The sequence below is a fragment of the Vigna radiata genome, chromosome 6 (genome assembly GCF_000741045.1).
Source record: "Vigna radiata var. radiata cultivar VC1973A chromosome 6, Vradiata_ver6, whole genome shotgun sequence".
Classification (NCBI taxonomy): domain Eukaryota; kingdom Viridiplantae; phylum Streptophyta; class Magnoliopsida; order Fabales; family Fabaceae; genus Vigna; species Vigna radiata.
The window spans coordinates 36,286,018-36,305,346 of NC_028356.1; the positions used below are offsets into that span (position 1 = coordinate 36,286,018).

The window sequence follows — 19,329 nt, forward strand, 5'->3', positions numbered from 1 at the left end:
GCACAAATACTGGTGCGCTGTGCGAATTTCTTCTGTTGGTTCTGCGAATTTTTGCTTCCACTTTGCGAGAATTGGTTGACAACTTCCACTTTATACAATTTTTCCTGAACAATAATTTACGAAACAATCTACTTCCTATTACAACTTTTCACTGAGTAATAACATGAATAATTATAAAATTGAGATCATTTATAAGTGTAAAAATAACTCATTTTCACGCTGATAGAAATTTGTTGATTGTGTTTGTGATCCTTGACCTATTACTCTTTGGTATTTATTAGATGCACATCCTGGTGACCAGGGAATTCCTTGAGTTGGTTGAGAAAATGTTATTGGTCAACGTCCTGTGTGGCGAGTTGATGCTGCGCGGGTTGATACAGAGTGTGATTTTGGCCTTTTCATGTCCGATCATTCACTTTTTGCTCATGGTAATGATATGCGATCTTGCTTCTACCTGTTGGCATTTTTCTCTTTTCCCTTTTAAATTAAATATCAAATATGTAGTAGCACTATTTCATACATATCTGAGATATATTTTAAGAAAGTAGTAGTATGTTTAACTTAATCTCACAAACCATAAATTTAAATCTGCATTTTTATAACTATTTTATTTTTATATTATATGTTAAATGAATATAAAAATATATTATAGTAACATTACTCTTTAAAATATATTAATTTTTTTTAAAAAATATTAATAATACTAAAAAAGATAAAACAAAAAAAAATCTGGACTTGTTTTTTTTTTTAAATGAGATCCACCAGTTACAATATTTGATGTGTTCCAAGTTTTTCAACCTTGTTATAGCTTGACAAGGGAAACGACCAGATTGATGGACTTGGTGTCATTGTTGGACAAATGTTCTTCCACATGTTGTGCAAACCTTCGAAAAAGCTCATCCATAATGTGAGGTCCGAAATGAGATTCAAACATGGACTCAAGTACAGCCCTTGCAGTTCTTGAAACTTTCTCTCCTCTCGAATCACTCTGCAATTCCATTCCTCCATCCCACTCTATTTCATAAGCATCGTGTTCTTCTACCATGAATGACCCTTCCTTTTCAATCACCTTTTTCACTTCTTCCATGCATGGCGCGTAGTACGGGGCATCAAAACAATCCACCTTTTTCTCTTCTAACAGACCCTACATACACACCCCCAGAACATTTTTCTCATATATATCACATTACCAATAATATATATATGTAAAATTTTTGGACTTTAGCATACCTGAGAAACCATGCTCATAAGGGAGCGTGCTAAGAGTTCCCACTGATAGCAACTGTGGTCGGAAGTTGGGTCGATGGTTGTTCTTCCCATGAAAGACAAGACCATGCGTCCCCCAGTTACCATTTCATGCGAACGACAAGCAATAAACGATGAAAAATCGTTCTTGAATTGCTGAGAATAAGCATCCAGCACGCACTGAGGACTGCTCTTTGATATGTAGATCTTTCCCTTGTTCAATGCTCTTCCACTTCCGTCTTCTAATCCAACAGGAGCCTTGCACCCCAACAACAACAACAATCTGTCAAAACATATGTCCTACTTTCTTCTTTCTATATAATCACATCAAAAAAGTTCTTCACTCTCACATTCATTCCTTTTTTCTTTTTTTTGGCGTTGTTCCTTAATTCTTCAGTATATGCCTCTTCACAATGTTCCAAAAACGTGGATACAATCAAAGTTCAAACCCCATCTCTCTTTGTCCTTAGTTTTATCAGATAACTACTTTTACAACAGAGAAATTCGGTCTACACAATTTGAACAAAGACAACTGATAACCAAACAATGGATTATCTTTATTGTTTAATTCAAAAACATTTCCATTCAATTACAAATCATTATACATAGTAGATTATTACTTTTTATATCAGTTACTTTAAAATATATATATATATATATATATATATATATATATATATATATATATATATATATATATATATATATAAAACAATTTTTAATTAATTCACAATATATTTTTTTATATGAACTAATTAGCATTCTATATATGTATAAAAGTTAAACTGAAATGTCTTTTATAAAAGACAAAAAATTTTTCTTGAGGACAATGCTGTTTTAGTTTAATATAACAGTCAAAATATAACCCAAATAGTTAAGTGAAGTAGGTTTAATCAGTTAGTTGATTGATGCATCTGTGTTCTTTTCTCTGCTGTTTAATTAACTTCTGCTCAAATACTTAGTAATGTATGGTGTGTGTGTGTACATATATATACCTGAGAAAGCCAATGGAGGCTGGAAGAAGAGTGCACAAAGTGGAGGGTCTTGGCAGGGAAAAGCCTTCCATAGAAGGTGCCAGGGACAGCTGTAACAAAACAGGATCCAAACCCACTTCCCTTTTCTTGCCTTTGTTTTCTGTAGAAAGATGGCAATGAAGCAAAGATGTTGTTGAAGTCATTGGCGAAGAGGTCGTTCAAATACACCACCAACTCCGGCGGCGGCCGCTCCAACAGACGCGTGGTGGCGTAGACGCCATCCACGATCTCAGAAATCACCCTCAAGGCATTAGGGCCGGAGGAACAACCCATATCAGCAATGCCCATCTTCTCAGGCCAACTCGTGCACAGAATTTGAACAATGGCTTTTTTCCTCCATGCCTCTGCACAAGAGATAATTGTGTTCTGCAAAGTAAAAAAAAAAAATTATCATTTTTTCAGCACAATATCATGAGTTTAGTAGTTTCTTGCAAAAACTAAGGTACGGTGTAAGAAGAATATGTGACAGAGAAGATAAGTAAGAGGAAATGAATTGACCTGAACGGAAGAGTTCATGGCATAGCTAGTTTCTCCTGCGCCTTTGTTCATGTGAAAGAGTTCCAAGGTTTCCATTTTTTTCCTTGTGGCTGTTTGCATGGTAAGTGAGTTGAAGTTGAAGGTGCGACGAAAAGGAAAAAAATGGCTCCTTGAATGAGGGAGAAGGAAGAGGTATATGTGTATAAATAATGGAAAAACTTCTTTAACAACATTTTTTAACAATTTTTTCTAATGCATATCTATTAATGTGGATTGGTCCATTTTAAATATTTTTTAAATATAAATTCAAATAAAATAATAATAAGTATTCCGTTGTAAAAAAAAAGTGTTGTGAAAATATCATTATATAAAAAAGTCATGGAAACTTGACCAAGAAAAGAATAACAACCACATAAATAGATAAAGATGACAACAATTTCTGCTTATACCAGAATATCACACTCCAATAATGTTTTTTTCTACATCATTTTCTATTTTCTTATATTTCTTTCATATCATCCATTCAAATATATTGTATTTATATTTTACCTAACTCCTCTACATTTCTGCTTAATATTGATATTTTGGTTGGTTTTTAGGTCTCATGATAAAAATAAGACAAAATTAAACAGTATATTATATATAAAAAAATTAACATATCATGATCTAATACTTATACTCATATCATATTGGAAAATGATATTTTAACACTATTTTGATACTGCACACGTGTTAAAATGTGGTTGGATGATTTTAAATTAAAAATAAAACTTTGGTTTTTCTTTTCCAAATATACTCCTATCCCAGTTTTTTTTAATTTGAAACCGTTCAACCATATTTTGACACGTGTGCAGTGTCAAAATGATGTCAAAAATTGGTGTTAAAATATCATTTTCCTATCATATTATATAATTTTTTTGGAAAATGACATTTTAACACTAACTTTTTGACATCATTTTGACACTACACACGTGTCAAAATGTAGTTAGACGATTTCAAATTAAAAAAGAAATTTTGGTTTTTCTCTTCTAAATATGCTTTTACGTCAGTTTTTTTTAATTTGAAATCGTCCAACCACGTTTTGACATGTGTGTAGTGTCAAAATGGTATCAAAAATTGGTGTTAAAATATCATTTTGCATAATTTTTTTTTTAATTAACAAATCTCTCGAAAGAAAAAAAAAAAAAGAAAACCCTGCACACATATTTTTGTAAATATTAGATGGAGCAGATGGTTTATGACTAACTGACACAAAAAATCTTGCACAACAAATTTTGTCAAATAAAAAACTTTTGCTCATCGATTACGCAAACCTGTAGTTACGTGTTTCACCGGAAAACTTTTTCGGAATCGGATCTTGAAATTCTCACATATTTTTAATAAATTTTGACAGTTGAACATATGTTATTATTTTATTGGATAATGATATTTAGACAACATTTTTTTGACACATTGATTACGTGTCAATATGTGATTGGTAGTAAATTACTCCATAATAGTGTTTACGATTATTATTATTGATTATGGAGTAATTTACTACCAATCACAGATTGACACGAAATCAATGTTCAAATGTTGTCAAAAAAACATTGTCTAAATATCATTATCCTATTTTATTTATTTGATTAAATTTTTGTTTAAAAAAATATCTAAAACAGACCCATACTAATATGATAAATTATCATATAAACGTTATAAAAAATAATTGTTAAATCAATTTTTTTTAAAACTAAATCACATTAAATCGCGATAATTTTAAAAATATCATCCCGTCATCTTTTACTTCGATTTTTAATAAATTTAGTTTTGTTCTTTTACTAGTGTCTTTTTTTTTTCCTCTCGTTTTTTATCTCTCCTTACATACGATTTAATCATTAATTTCTTTCCATCCATAGACTAATTTTGCTTACAGCACCATGATTATTGTTATTTTTTAAGTTTTGGAATGACGTAATAAATCCTACATTTATATGCATCATTTTAAAAATAATATTTAATATTTAATAAATGAAGGGACCCCCACCTTGACTATCGTTCCATGTTTGCAACTGTCCACATTCTAGTATTGATTATTGACTTGTTGTACTGATAGGTATTTTTAATTTAATTTATATTTTGTTGTTTATTTTCAACATTTTCACAACTTTTCTTTCAATTTTTTCTGTTATTTTTCATCACATTATTTATTTTAATTTTATATAGCCATCACGTAAATCTAACAATTCTACACTAAAAAACATTTTACAGTTAAGCTTATATTGTTTAATTTAAGTTTCATTGAATATTATTAGCAAACATAACTATTTTACTTATATATTTTGGATACAATAGTAAATTTCATTTTATTTATTTTAGCGACTTACTATTATTACTGACTCTAGCTTTAATTTTAAATTAAAAAACAATTTACACAATAATTTATTAAAACTTTGACAAATGATGTTAAAAATTAATTTTAATTCAAAAATTAATTATAATTTTTTAGTTATAATAGAAGCTACTTTTTATACTAATAATTTTTAGTTTATAAGATGATAATTAATTATATCTAAAATTGATTATTATTTCATAAATTTATCGTAATTTTTATAATATTTATGGTTCAGATTTACTAATTTTAATTAAGAATACACATTCTAACATTTCAAACTTTATATTTGTTTAAAACGTAAGAAAATTGATAAAAAAATAGTTTATCCTTTAAAATCAAAACTATCCGATTGAGAAAACTCAATCACTTATCTTCTTCGCGATAAATGAATTTTCAAAGACAACCTTTTTACTGTTGAGTAAAATGTAAAATCCACTTTTAACTTAAAAGAAATATTTTTAAATAATAATATAAATTAAAATTTTAACATTTTTTTTTACATTTTAAAACTATTTCTTCTAAACTAAAAAAAATAGATTTATTACCTTGTAACAAATAATACATTATTACGCTTTATTAGATAAAAGAATAAAAAAAATCATTTTTCTAAAGTTATATTAATTTCTCGCTTTTCTATTCGATCAAATTACTAATGAAAAATATTATATAATTTAATATCCGTGAGAACTTGATCTTTCATTTCCATCAAGAATAAGAAATAAATAAAAGTATAAATTCATGTTTTTGCTTTATTTATCTGTGAGATTGTATAATTTAAAAATTATCCTATATTTTATTTAGCTTATTTTTTTATTATTATTTATCTACTCCTATATAAAAAATTAGGATCTGCAATTCTCATCTATCTAAGTCACTCTTTTCATTAAATATTCTCCATTTATTTTTCAGATAAAACAACGTATTAACATATACAAAAATATTATTTTTGACATATAATTTTTACATTCATTTGATTTTTTTTTAAAAAGAATATAAAAGTTCATTTCATTCTTATATTATGTATTAAACGAATGTAAAAATATTTTATCTTAACATTATTTTAATATATAATTGTGATAAAAGAGTGTAAAACAAATAAATTTTGAATGGAGCGTGTGTTTCACGTCTCAACATGGAAATAATAGAATTTGAAAAGGATATCAGGTTTTTGGCAATTAAAAACACAAAAAACAAAAGGAAAACGTGACATTCTCTAATATAAATTGAAACGAGAAAGAACAAAAGTGCAACAGTGAAATATCATGCTTTCCATTTAAACACTAGAAAAGAGTGGTCATCCCCAAAAGACAGTATAAAAAGTCCACTCCATTCATTATTCTATGACTTAGTGCTTTTGGTACATGTTCATGTTCTTATTCATATTCACTATTGCTATGTTGTGTGGTCTTTCATGTTTATTCGACCATAATACAATCTCTTATGACTTTTTATATCTCATTAATCAATTTCTTATTCTTCTAAATCTCTTCATGTACCTCATTTTTTTCATATTATAAACTCATTTATTCATCCATGTCTCTTCTTCAATTTCTTTCACATATCCATCTTTTATATGGTTAGATTTATCTAGAAAAAATTCATTAAAGACCTAAATATCAATAAAATCTAAATCTTACTATCTTTCATCTTTATATAATATTTTATTTTTTTATTTCTATCTATCTATAGTGAGATTTAAACTCACACTTAAATTTTCAATACATATATGTCTTCTTATCAAATTTAAACATATTTTCCGATTTATAAAATATCTCATATGACACTAATTTATAGTTCTTTTTTGGTTTGATACCGTTTTTGGTCCCTAGTTTGGGAGGGTTTGTTCAATATGGTCCTACTTTTTTTTTTTTCATAATAATTGATCCCACCTCTTGAAAAAACTGTTGTCCTTTTTGTTCATAGTGGTCCCATATTCAAGTTTAAATTGTTTATTATAGTCCTTGTATACGATGATGACATGATTTTTAACATAACATTATGTCAGGACTGTTAAAATAACATTTGGATAGGTGAATACATGAAAGAACTTATTGACGTCGTAACCAAAACCGTTAGAAAATTGACGTCGTAAAAAAAACGGAGTCAATTGAACAGTTTTTTCAAAAAGTGGGATCAATTGTTACTAAAAACAAAAGGTAGGACCATATTGAACAAAACCTCCCAAACTAGGGACCAAAAGCGGTATTAAGCCTTCTTATTTTCATTTTAACACGATTTAAGAAATTTAATTTTAATTTGAGTACGTTTTACATGAGACTACGTCTCTTCTCTGTTTGTGTTCGTTGTAGGAAAATAAAAGTTACTCTTTGTAAACCACTTTTACAAATAAACAATTTAAATATATATATATATATATATATATATATATATATATATATATATATATATATATATATATATATATATATATATTCTTAATTTTCTAATAGGTTTTTTAAAAACAAAATAATATAACACTAAACTTTAAATTAAACAGTACTTTAGACGTGATAATTGACAATAAAAATATTATTTAATTAATCTTGAGGACAGAACAATATCATATGTTATATTATTTTAAAAGTAAAAAATCACTTGATAAATAAATATATAAATTTATAAAAGTTAAATATATTTCTAATTTCTAAACTTATAGACATAAAAATGGAGTTAATTTATTTTTCAAACTTTAATATTTTTTTATATCAAATTTTAAAAAAAAAATGTATATAACCACTTTAACTTAACAACTTTAATTTATTTTATGTGTTAAACAACATTCTACGTTGACATTTAAGTATGAATATATAACTTAAACACTAACCTAAAAATTAACTTAATTGAGTTAGAAATATTATTCATTATTAAATTTTAAAAATAAAATTATATCAAAATTTGAAACTTAAAAAATTCCAATTTCCAAACTAAAATTATATTTACTTATATATATATATATATATATATATATATATAGAGAGAGAGAGAGAGAGAGAGAGAGAGAGAGAGAGAAGACACATTTTTTAGTAATTTTTTTTAATTCTATCCTTTGAATTACTATTTTCTAAAATTAAATAATACTTTATAATAAAAAATATTTTTCAGTTTTATAGTTTAGTAATTATATTTTTAAATTCAAATAATTATTCATTGTAAAACAATTGTTTACTGTTTTATCAACAATTTTTTTAATATTTAAATAATTATTCGTAATAAAAATATTATTTATAATACTTTTTATTGTAATAATTAAAATTTATTTTATCTATAGTTATTTCAATTTTACTATAGCTTTACATGAACCTTTTGATAAAAAAAAATTAAAATATCTGACCATTTAAGTGATATAAATTTGTAGAAACTCTTTCACTTTTCTATTTTTTTATTTATTTTTAACTACACACAAACGAACTTTGATTTATTTTAAAAAAAAAATCATTTATAAACATTTACTCAATCCAATCAAAGGTAAATGTTTCTACATATTTTAATATGTTTTTCTTTTATTTTTCAGTAAAAATTTACTCTATTAACAAAATTTTCTTTCCATAAATAATTTTATAACTTTACAAGTAATATTCATTTAATATTTGATATATTTGCACGAAATATTTTTTTCTTCTTCTCAAAATTGGGTATTTAATACCAATAATTGTACTGAGAAGATACGTTTACGGTCTATATTAATAGTATTATGATTCTCCATAGTTTTCTCTTAAATATCATTCATTTTCTTAATGATTGAAAAAAAATTAAATTTGTTGAAAGATTAACGATATTGAGTAAGAAAAAAAAGTCTCTTTAACAACTTTTTTTTGACAACACGTGACAACTTATGATTAGTTCGTTTCAAGTATTTTTTTAAAATAAATTCAAACAGATGAATGAAATGATGACACGTGTCCTGTTGTAAAAAAATTGTCAAAAAAGTGTTGTTAAAATATCATTGTCCATTGAGTAATAAGTAATAATTTGTTTGTGAGCATTTGACACGTAAAGCTCTCACGGAGAGACAGCGTATGATTCTTTTCCATAGTTGCTTATTATTATTGTTTAGAACATAAACTAAGATAACATTAGAATTTTGTTCATTTCGAACAGAATCAATGACAGCATAATTTAGCATCGTTTTCTGTCAATTTGGTTTTGTTCCTGTGGTTAGAACTTGGGAGTGGTGGCTGCATTCCATTTTTCTCCCTTTTGAAGAAAAGGTACTCTTTCTTCTTTGGATTGTGGTGTTAGTGTTTGATGAAATGCTTGACAAGATTTGCATGTGAAACAGATGGCACTGACTTTGAAAGAGGAGGATGCAGCTGATTGGGTTTACAGAGGAGAAGGAGCTGTTAATCTTGTGCTCGCTTACGCTGGATCCTCTCCTTCTTTTGTGTGTTCTTTCTTTCTTATGCTTCTAGTAACTGAATTGTTTGATTTGATGAGTCCCAAACAAATTTTAATTTGAATTTTTGTGTGTGTAGATTGGGAAAGTGATCCGCTTACGTAAGGCTCCGAATAATGGATTGGAGTCAAATGGTGTGAGTGTGAGGAATAGCATAGCTTTGACTCCTCAAGAACGTATCCTCTGGAAAAATGTGGATCAACTTATTTCCTCTTCTGACAAGGAAATCGTTGGTCAACTATATGTGGAGCATGTCATGAAGCCCTTACTTGGTTCCAACTATGTTGATGCTGGGGTATGTATGCCAGCCAGTGACTGTTGCATTGTCTCTCTTTCAGACTTTTTGTCAGAAACCCCTAATTGAAAGTTGTTTTATTGACTGAAAGAGTGTTAATTTTTATCATCATGTGTTGGAGATCATTCCTTGACTAGTAATGTGACCACATTAGTATTTAAAAGTGGGAGACAATTTTCACTTAATGAACTAGCTTTTGAGACAGACTTAGGTCTAAATCCTGGCTGTAACTAGGAAAGTGTGAACCATGGAAAAAAATCAATTTTCATCATTATCATGTTTTCTAACCTACGGTTTCCAAATCAGGTACTGCCTTACGCACTATTTTAAGATAGTTATTGCCAGTCTCCATTCTGATAATTTTTGTTAAAGATGAAAATGGGTTTATTAAATTGATTTGATTTCTGGGATGAAGTGGCTAAGATGTTCAGTGATAACTTTTTGGCAAGTATACCAAATCGTTACAAGTAATATAGTGATAAATAAAGTATCGTTTTCCCAAGGGACTTGTGCAACACCTGACAATTCTTCCTTTTATAACTCAATTAGACATCAAAATACACAAAACAATACAAGAAACACATTTGGTGTGCCAGGAATTGGTCTTTGACTAACATTACAGTAACATCCTGGATAAAATACTTTCTCTGTTCAAGCATTCACATAAGCGTATCTTGATTTAATTTCTTAAAGCAAGTTCTAAAATTATCTATTAAATTACTAATTCCTTAATTAATTCAACAGATAATTTTGCATTAAAATAAGATGTTTAGAATGACCAAAAGTACAGAAGTTATTTCTAGCATAGTTCCTTTTAGTTTCTTTTCTTACGTTTCTGGTTCTAAAAATACTTCCCACTACAAAATAACCTTTAAAAAGAATTATACTTCCGTATAATCTAAAGCAAGTCAAGAAAAGAACAAAAACAGCTAGACATATAAAACGTACTCTTTACAGCAATTCCTTGCAGAAAGTGAAGTCTTGATGTCTTGAAGGGTCTCCTGACGGTCTTCTCCAGTTCACCAGAGCATTTTTCTATTTTTTTCGTATGTCAGAAGATAGTTTCTGCCTCTCTGTCACGTTTCTTACGAGCTAGTTAATTTTCATTAAACTTCATAATTCGCTCAGCGCACAGATGTGTGTTCGCTATGCGAATTTCATTTTCTGGTTGCACTTCAACTGCTGTCATTCGCTTAGCGCACAAAGTCTGGTGCGCTATGCGAATTTTCAATTTGCACTCTTTTAACTTGTGATATTCGCTNAGCGCACAAATACTGGTGCGCTGTGCGAATTTCTTCTGTTNGCTCTNCGAATTTTTGCTTCCACTCTNCGAGAATTGGTTGACAACTTCCNATTTATACAACTTTTCCTGAACAATAATTTACGAAACAATCTACTTCCTATTACAACTTTTCACTGAGTAATAACATGAATAATTATAAAATTGAGATCATTTATAAGTGTAAAAATAACTCATTTTCACGCTGATAGAAATTTGTTGATTGTGTTTGTGATCCTTGACCTATTACTCTTTGGTATTTATTAGATGCACATCCTGGTGACCAGGGAATTCCTTGAGTTGGTTGAGAAAATGTTATTGGTCAACGTCCTGTGTGGCGAGTTGATGCTGCGCGGGTTGATACAGAGTGTGATTTTGGCCTTTTCATGTCCGATCATTCACTTTTTGCTCATGGTAATGATATGCGATCTTGCTTCTACCTGTTGGCATTTTTCTCTTTTCCCTTTTAAATTAAATATCAAATATGTAGTAGCACTATTTCATACATATCTGAGATATATTTTAAGAAAGTAGTAGTATGTTTAACTTAATCTCACAAACCATAAATTTAAATCTGCATTTTTATAACTATTTTATTTTTATATTATATGTTAAATGAATATAAAAATATATTATAGTAACATTACTCTTTAAAATATATTAATTTTTTTTAAAAAATATTAATAATACTAAAAAAGATAAAACAAAAAAAAATCTGGACTTGTTTTTTTTTTTAAATGAGATCCACCAGTTACAATATTTGATGTGTTCCAAGTTTTTCAACCTTGTTATAGCTTGACAAGGGAAACGACCAGATTGATGGACTTGGTGTCATTGTTGGACAAATGTTCTTCCACATGTTGTGCAAACCTTCGAAAAAGCTCATCCATAATGTGAGGTCCGAAATGAGATTCAAACATGGACTCAAGTACAGCCCTTGCAGTTCTTGAAACTTTCTCTCCTCTCGAATCACTCTGCAATTCCATTCCTCCATCCCACTCTATTTCATAAGCATCGTGTTCTTCTACCATGAATGACCCTTCCTTTTCAATCACCTTTTTCACTTCTTCCATGCATGGCGCGTAGTACGGGGCATCAAAACAATCCACCTTTTTCTCTTCTAACAGACCCTACATACACACCCCCAGAACATTTTTCTCATATATATCACATTACCAATAATATATATATGTAAAATTTTTGGACTTTAGCATACCTGAGAAACCATGCTCATAAGGGAGCGTGCTAAGAGTTCCCACTGATAGCAACTGTGGTCGGAAGTTGGGTCGATGGTTGTTCTTCCCATGAAAGACAAGACCATGCGTCCCCCAGTTACCATTTCATGCGAACGACAAGCAATAAACGATGAAAAATCGTTCTTGAATTGCTGAGAATAAGCATCCAGCACGCACTGAGGACTGCTCTTTGATATGTAGATCTTTCCCTTGTTCAATGCTCTTCCACTTCCGTCTTCTAATCCAACAGGAGCCTTGCACCCCAACAACAACAACAATCTGTCAAAACATATGTCCTACTTTCTTCTTTCTATATAATCACATCAAAAAAGTTCTTCACTCTCACATTCATTCCTTTTTTCTTTTTTTTGGCGTTGTTCCTTAATTCTTCAGTATATGCCTCTTCACAATGTTCCAAAAACGTGGATACAATCAAAGTTCAAACCCCATCTCTCTTTGTCCTTAGTTTTATCAGATAACTACTTTTACAACAGAGAAATTCGGTCTACACAATTTGAACAAAGACAACTGATAACCAAACAATGGATTATCTTTATTGTTTAATTCAAAAACATTTCCATTCAATTACAAATCATTATACATAGTAGATTATTACTTTTTATATCAGTTACTTTAAAATATATATATATATATATATATATATATATATATATATATATATATATATATATATATATATATATAAAACAATTTTTAATTAATTCACAATATATTTTTTTATATGAACTAATTAGCATTCTATATATGTATAAAAGTTAAACTGAAATGTCTTTTATAAAAGACAAAAAATTTTTCTTGAGGACAATGCTGTTTTAGTTTAATATAACAGTCAAAATATAACCCAAATAGTTAAGTGAAGTAGGTTTAATCAGTTAGTTGATTGATGCATCTGTGTTCTTTTCTCTGCTGTTTAATTAACTTCTGCTCAAATACTTAGTAATGTATGGTGTGTGTGTGTACATATATATACCTGAGAAAGCCAATGGAGGCTGGAAGAAGAGTGCACAAAGTGGAGGGTCTTGGCAGGGAAAAGCCTTCCATAGAAGGTGCCAGGGACAGCTGTAACAAAACAGGATCCAAACCCACTTCCCTTTTCTTGCCTTTGTTTTCTGTAGAAAGATGGCAATGAAGCAAAGATGTTGTTGAAGTCATTGGCGAAGAGGTCGTTCAAATACACCACCAACTCCGGCGGCGGCCGCTCCAACAGACGCGTGGTGGCGTAGACGCCATCCACGATCTCAGAAATCACCCTCAAGGCATTAGGGCCGGAGGAACAACCCATATCAGCAATGCCCATCTTCTCAGGCCAACTCGTGCACAGAATTTGAACAATGGCTTTTTTCCTCCATGCCTCTGCACAAGAGATAATTGTGTTCTGCAAAGTAAAAAAAGAAAAAAAAAGAAATTGTCATTTTTTCAGCACAACATCATGAGTTTAGTAGTTTCTTGCAAAAACTAAGGTACGGTGTAAGAAGAATATAAGTTGAATGTTTGTGACAGAGAAGATAAGTAAGAGGAAATGAATTGACCTGAACGGAAGAGTTCATGGCATAGCTAGTTTCGCCTGCGCCTTTGTTCATGTGAAAGAGTTCCAAGGTTTCCATTTCTTTCCTTGTGGCTGTTTGCATGGTAAGTGAGTTGAAGTTGAAGGTGCAAGTGAGTTGAAGTTGAAGGTGCGACGAAAAGGAAAAAATGGCTCCTTGAACGAGGGAAAAGGAAGAGGTATATGTGTATAAATAATAGAGGGTCATGGAAACTTGACCAAGAAAAGAATGACAACCACAGAAATAGATAGAGATGACAACAATTTCTGCTTATACCAGAATATCACACTCCAATAATGTTTTTTTCTACATCATTTTTTATTTTCTTATATTTCTTTGGTATCATCCATTCAAATATTGTATTTATATCTTACCTAACTCCTCTACATTTCTGCTTAATATTAATATTTTGGTTGGTTTTTAGGTTGATAAAAATAAGACAAGATTAAATATAGTATATATTATATATAAAAAAAACTAATATATCTAATAGTTATACTCATATAATTTTTTTCTAATTAAGTAATCTCTATAAAAAAAAAAGCTCTGCACACATATTTTCATTCACAGATCATTTTTGTCAGACGGTAGAAGTAAATTTCAGGTGCACTCTCTGGTCTCGATTATGATATTTTAATAATTTTTTTAACAATATTTTTTATAAGAAATTATATAATACTATTTTATTGATTTATATATTTGAAATGGATTAATCAAGGTGTTATATATATAAACGATTATAAAAAAATTGTATAACCGAGACTATAGACCTTCTATTATTTCACTTAAATTGGAATTCAAACACATATTATCGCAAAATTTTAAAAAATTCCACATGTTATACTATGGTTCGGTTTTTGTAATTCGAGCATGTTAGTTTTTTCTTTTTTTTTTACTACTGACTTTATTTTCCTCTCTCATTTTTTATCTCTCGTTATATACAATTGAATCAAGAATTTCCTTCCATCCATTGTAACATTCTAAAAATATAGTTATAGAGTATATTTAAGATTTTTTATATTTATAATACAATAGAACAGTTACAAGAAAAACTACAGTTGATTTACAGTTATTCTAAAATAATCATAAATTTGAAATTGTACAGAAAACTTAAGTTGATACAATTTCAAGTACAAACCGAACAGTCATACAAGCAACGTGTTAGACCGAGTGATATTACATTAGTGCAAAAAGAAATACAAGACTGAATGATCTTACTCCTAAACTACCTTCTTCTTCCCGCGCTTGCTCTCGAGATACTTCTACACCTTCTGTTCACACCCACAAAATGATCATTACAAGAACAAGAACAAACAACGTAACAAAACAAGAAATAAGAGTAAGCTTATGTAATTTAATTACTCATACTAACATTACATTTTGTGTGTAAAAAATGGAACAGTCCACTTCCATAATCTTTCTGAATCTAATATTCTGTGTCTTGAGACTTGGATCCTACTAAGCTGAGAATTTTATGGTCCTGACATCCATAGACTAATTTTGCTATAACACCATGATTATTGTTATTCTTTAAGTTTTCGAATGACATATAAATCCTACATTTATTTTATATGCATCATTTTAAAATATATTTAATATTTAATATTTAATAAATGAAGGGACCATTATAGAAAGTAGGCAGGTCCCCCACCTTGACTATAGTTCCCCATGTTTGCAACTGTCCAAATTCTTGTATTGATTATTGACTTGTTGTACTGATAGATATTTTGAATTTAATTTATATTTTGTGGTTTATTTTCAACATTTTTACAACTTTTCTTTCAATTTTTTCTTTGTTACTTTTTATCACATTATACATGATTGTGTTCTTATGTTTTATTTATTTTAATTTTATATAGCCATCACGTAAATTTAACAATTCTACACTAAAAAACATTTTACAGTTAAGTTTATATTTAAGTTTTATTGAATATAATTAGCAAACATAATTATTTTACTTATATATTTTAGATAAAATAGTAAATTTAGTTTTATTTAGATTTTATTTATTTTAACGACTTATTATTATTACTGACTAGTTTTTTATTTTAAATTAAAAAATAATTTACACAGTAATTTATTAAAACTTTGACAAATGATGTTAAAAATAAATTTAAATTTTAATTCACAAATTAATTATAATTTTTTAGTTATACTACATACTATTTTTTATACTAATAATTTTTAGTTTATAAGATGATAATTAATTATTTGCAAAATTGATTATTTATTTAATAAATTTATCGTAATTTTTATAATATTTATGGTTCAGATTTACTAATTTTAATTAAGAATACACATTCTAACATTTCAAACTTTATATTTGTTTAAAACGTAAGAAAATTGATAAAAAAAAAAAAAATCCTTTAAAATCAAAACTATCCGATTGAGAAAAGTCTATCACTTATCTTCTTCGCGATAAATTAATTTTCAAAGACAACCTTTTTACTGTTGAGTAAAATGTAAAATCCACTTTTAACTTAAAAGAAATATTTTTAAATAATAATATAAATTAAAATTTTAACATTTTTTTTACATTTTAAAACTATTTCTTCTAAACTAAAAAAAAAAATTAGATTTTTACCTTGTAAGAAATAATACATTATTACGCTTTATTAGATAAAAGAATAAAAAAATCATTTTTCTATAATTATATTAATTTTTCGCTTTTCTATTCAATCAAATTACTAATGAAAAATATTATATAATTTAATATTCGTGAGAATTTGATCTTTCATTTCCATGAAGAATAAGAAATAAATAAAAGTATAAATTCATGTTTTTGCTTTATTTATCTGTAAGATTGTATAATTTAAAATTTATCCTATATTTTTATTTAGCTTTTTTTTTATTACTTATCTACTCCTGTATAAAAAATTATGATCTACGATGTGAAAATGCAACTCTCATCTATTTAAGTCACTCTTTTCATTAAATATTCTCCATTTATTTTTCAGATAAAACAACCTATTAACATATACAAAAATAATATTTTTGACATATCAATTTTTACATTCATTCATTTGATTTTTTTTTTTTAAAAATATAAAAGTTCATTTCATTCTTAGATTATGTATTGAATGAATGTAAAAATATTTTATCTTAACATTATTTTAATATAGGGTTAAATATGTTTTTAGTCCCTGAAGTTTCACTGATTTTTGGTTTTAGCCCCTGCATCAAATATTGATGGCATTTTATCATCTTAGTATGGAAACATGTATTTTTAGTCCCTAAAAATAGACCGTGTCAAATCTCACTAACGGACTTGCCACGTCTTCTATCAGTTTTAATATTCTCTGTCTGCCACGTCAAATCCTCTGTCTATATGTTAATCTCCCATTCTTTTCTTCTCCATTTTCTCATCCAAATCAATTGGTAGCGGCAATGATTTCTGAGATTGAGAAGTGATGACAGAGGTTGGTTGGTAGTGGTGATGACCCATCCCGACGAGAATTTCCCTCCATTGAAGAAGAAAAACAATATTTAGAATGTAAAAACCACTGAAGAAGAAAAATTAAGAAGAGAATGAAAACTCACGAGGGTGTCATTCAGAGTTGCGACCAGAATGAACTTGTTGTTGATGACTTAGACGCATTTGTCAGTCTTCACATCCCAAACCCTAATGCTCTCGTCGAAGGACCCGAACATGATGTAGCTTGATTGGGGATTGAAATAAAAAACTGCACTAAATCAGATATGGTATACGCATAAAAGCTAGTTAAAAAAGTTCAAGGAAACAGAGAGAGACAGAGAGAAACCTTCAATGCCAGAATGAAATATGCCAAATCCAATCCAGTAGACGTAATTATTGACAGGGGTGAGATCGTAGACATTCAAACGCACGAGTGTGTTGATTTTGCTGTTACTAAGTTGGTCATCGCATTGTGAGGTGGAAATGGACTTCGAGGCATTCTCCACACCCATATTGTAGCAGCAATATGAAAATTACCGAACCCAACACAATTTTATTCCCTGTCTAGTTCCACCCCTTTCAGTTTTCTCAATTTTATTCCCTGTTTGTTGCTCTGCACAAGACCAGTTGTTGGTCTCAATTTTACCCTAATCCCAAACCCTAATAGCGTTCTGTTGTTCAACAGAGGTTGGTTGGTAATGGTGATGACCCATCGTCGACAAAGCTGGTTGACGCTGTCCTCGCCAGAATCGCTCCCTCACCAGCGCCACTAGCGCCGTTCTCCTCCCTCTCCATGCGGAGGGTTTTTTTCTCAAACACCAAACGTCCCAACAACACTCACTGTGTCGAAGACTGTGAGAAAAGGGGATCGAAGGTGGTGAGAAATTGGTTTACAACTTGGTGGAATTTCTTTGACAGGGGGAATTTGGAATAGGAAGATGATGAATCTGCAAAGATTGGGTTAGGTTTTCTCTCGCAGGAAGATGGCCATGGAGGTTTTCACGGTATAAGCAACGTGTCAGACAAAGAACAGGAAAGTTGGCAGCCAACATCGCATTGTCGTTTGCCAGATCAACTAAAAGTTGACACCGTCTATTTTTGAGGACCATTTTTACATGTTTCCATACTAAGAGGATGAAATGCCATCAATGTTTGATGCAGGGACTAAAACCAAAAATCAGTGAAACTTCAGGGACTAAAAGCATATTTAACCCTTTAATATATAATTGTGATAAAAGAGTGTAAAACAAATAAATTTTGAATCGAGCGTGTGTTTCACGTCTCAACATGGAAATAATAGAATTTGAAAAGGATGTCAGGTTTTTGGCAATTAAGAACACAAAAAAACAAAAGGAAAACGTGACATTCTCTAATATAAATTGAAACGAGAAAGAACAAAAGTGCAACAGTGAGATATCATGTTTTCCATTTAAACACTAGAAAAGAGTGGTCATCCCCAAAAGACAGTATAAAAAGTCCACTCCATTCATTATTCTATGACTTAGTGTTTTTGGTACATGTTCATGTTCTTATTCATATTCACTATTGCTATGTTGTGTGGTCTTTCATGTTTATTCGACCATAATATACAATGTCTTATACTTTCTATATGTCATTAATCAATTCCTTATTCTTCCAAATCTCTTCATCTACCTCAATTTTTTTATGTTATAAACTCCTTTATTCGTTCACGTCTCTTTTTCAATTTCTTTCATATGCATCTTGCATCTTTTATATTGTTAAGTCTATTCAAAAGAAAGTTTATCGAAAATACATAGATGAATTTTTCCGTAAGATGTTCTATTATATTTGATGTGAGATTTAAATTCATATTTAAATTTCTAACATATACGTGTTTTTACACTAAATTTAAACATATTTTTCAGTTTATAAAATATCTCATATCACATTAATTTATAACCTTTTTTTAGAGCTGTCAAAACGGGTAACCCGGCTCGATCCGGTCCGGCCCACCACGGGTTGGTCACTTAGTGAGCCAACCCAACCCGACTCATTTATT

The 19,329-nt window shown here is 29.2% G+C and overlaps 4 protein-coding genes across 4 annotated transcripts in view; 1 reads left to right on the plus strand and 3 right to left on the minus strand.

The window, feature by feature from the left end:
- Positions 1-402, minus strand: part of LOC106763786 (jasmonate O-methyltransferase-like) — a 5,863-nt gene extending 5,461 nt beyond the window's left edge. The window contains exon 1 of the mRNA XM_014647943.2: positions 379-402. Within this exon, the coding sequence (XP_014503429.1) occupies positions 379-402 (24 nt within the window). The remainder of the gene's footprint in view (positions 1-378) is intronic.
- Positions 403-733: 331 nt separating this feature from the next.
- Positions 734-2,955, minus strand: LOC106764224 (jasmonate O-methyltransferase-like). Its single transcript, XM_014648471.2, has 4 exons — positions 2,778-2,955; positions 2,241-2,645; positions 1,231-1,503; positions 734-1,144 (listed from the first exon to the last, which is right to left on the minus strand). Exons 1-4 carry the CDS (start codon positions 2,874-2,876, stop codon positions 803-805), a joined length of 1,119 nt encoding a protein of 372 aa, XP_014503957.1. The 5' UTR covers positions 2,877-2,955; the 3' UTR covers positions 734-802.
- Positions 2,956-9,197: 6,242 nt separating this feature from the next.
- LOC106763787 (inositol-pentakisphosphate 2-kinase-like) lies at positions 9,198-11,645 on the plus strand. The gene is made up of 5 exons (XM_014647944.2): positions 9,198-9,335; positions 9,407-9,508; positions 9,600-9,815; positions 11,362-11,508; positions 11,622-11,645. Exons 2-5 carry the CDS (start codon positions 9,407-9,409, stop codon positions 11,643-11,645), a joined length of 489 nt encoding a protein of 162 aa, XP_014503430.1. The 5' UTR covers positions 9,198-9,335.
- Positions 11,646-11,813: 168 nt separating this feature from the next.
- LOC106764172 (jasmonate O-methyltransferase) lies at positions 11,814-14,115 on the minus strand. Its single transcript, XM_014648406.2, has 4 exons — positions 13,880-14,115; positions 13,321-13,725; positions 12,311-12,583; positions 11,814-12,224 (listed from the first exon to the last, which is right to left on the minus strand). Exons 1-4 carry the CDS (start codon positions 14,099-14,101, stop codon positions 11,883-11,885), a joined length of 1,242 nt encoding a protein of 413 aa, XP_014503892.2. The 5' UTR covers positions 14,102-14,115; the 3' UTR covers positions 11,814-11,882.
- Between the last annotated feature and the right edge of the window lie 5,214 nt (positions 14,116-19,329).

What these genes read in the sequence shown, in the direction of transcription:
- LOC106764224 (XM_014648471.2), bottom strand. Translation starts at nt 2,876, where the DNA reads ATGCAAACAGCCACAAGGAAAAAAATGGAAACCTTGGAACTCTTTCAC. An exon ending in GCCTCCATTGGCTTTCTCAG is followed by an intron (nt 1,504 to 2,240) that starts GTATATATATGT and finishes TTGGGGTGCAAG; the next exon opens with GCTCCTGTTGGATTAGAAGA. An exon ending in TTATGAGCATGGTTTCTCAG is followed by an intron (nt 1,145 to 1,230) that starts GTATGCTAAAGT and finishes GTGTGTATGTAG; the next exon opens with GGTCTGTTAGAAGAGAAAAA.
- LOC106763787 (XM_014647944.2), top strand. Translation starts at nt 9,407, where the DNA reads ATGGCACTGACTTTGAAAGAGGAGGATGCAGCTGATTGGGTTTACAGA. An exon ending in CTGGATCCTCTCCTTCTTTT is followed by an intron (nt 9,509 to 9,599) that starts GTGTGTTCTTTC and finishes TTGTGTGTGTAG; the next exon opens with ATTGGGAAAGTGATCCGCTT. An exon ending in CCAACTATGTTGATGCTGGG is followed by an intron (nt 9,816 to 11,361) that starts GTATGTATGCCA and finishes GGTATTTATTAG; the next exon opens with ATGCACATCCTGGTGACCAG.
- LOC106764172 (XM_014648406.2), bottom strand. Translation starts at nt 14,101, where the DNA reads ATGACCCTCTATTATTTATACACATATACCTCTTCCTTTTCCCTCGTT. An exon ending in GCCTCCATTGGCTTTCTCAG is followed by an intron (nt 12,584 to 13,320) that starts GTATATATATGT and finishes TTGGGGTGCAAG; the next exon opens with GCTCCTGTTGGATTAGAAGA. An exon ending in TTATGAGCATGGTTTCTCAG is followed by an intron (nt 12,225 to 12,310) that starts GTATGCTAAAGT and finishes GTGTGTATGTAG; the next exon opens with GGTCTGTTAGAAGAGAAAAA.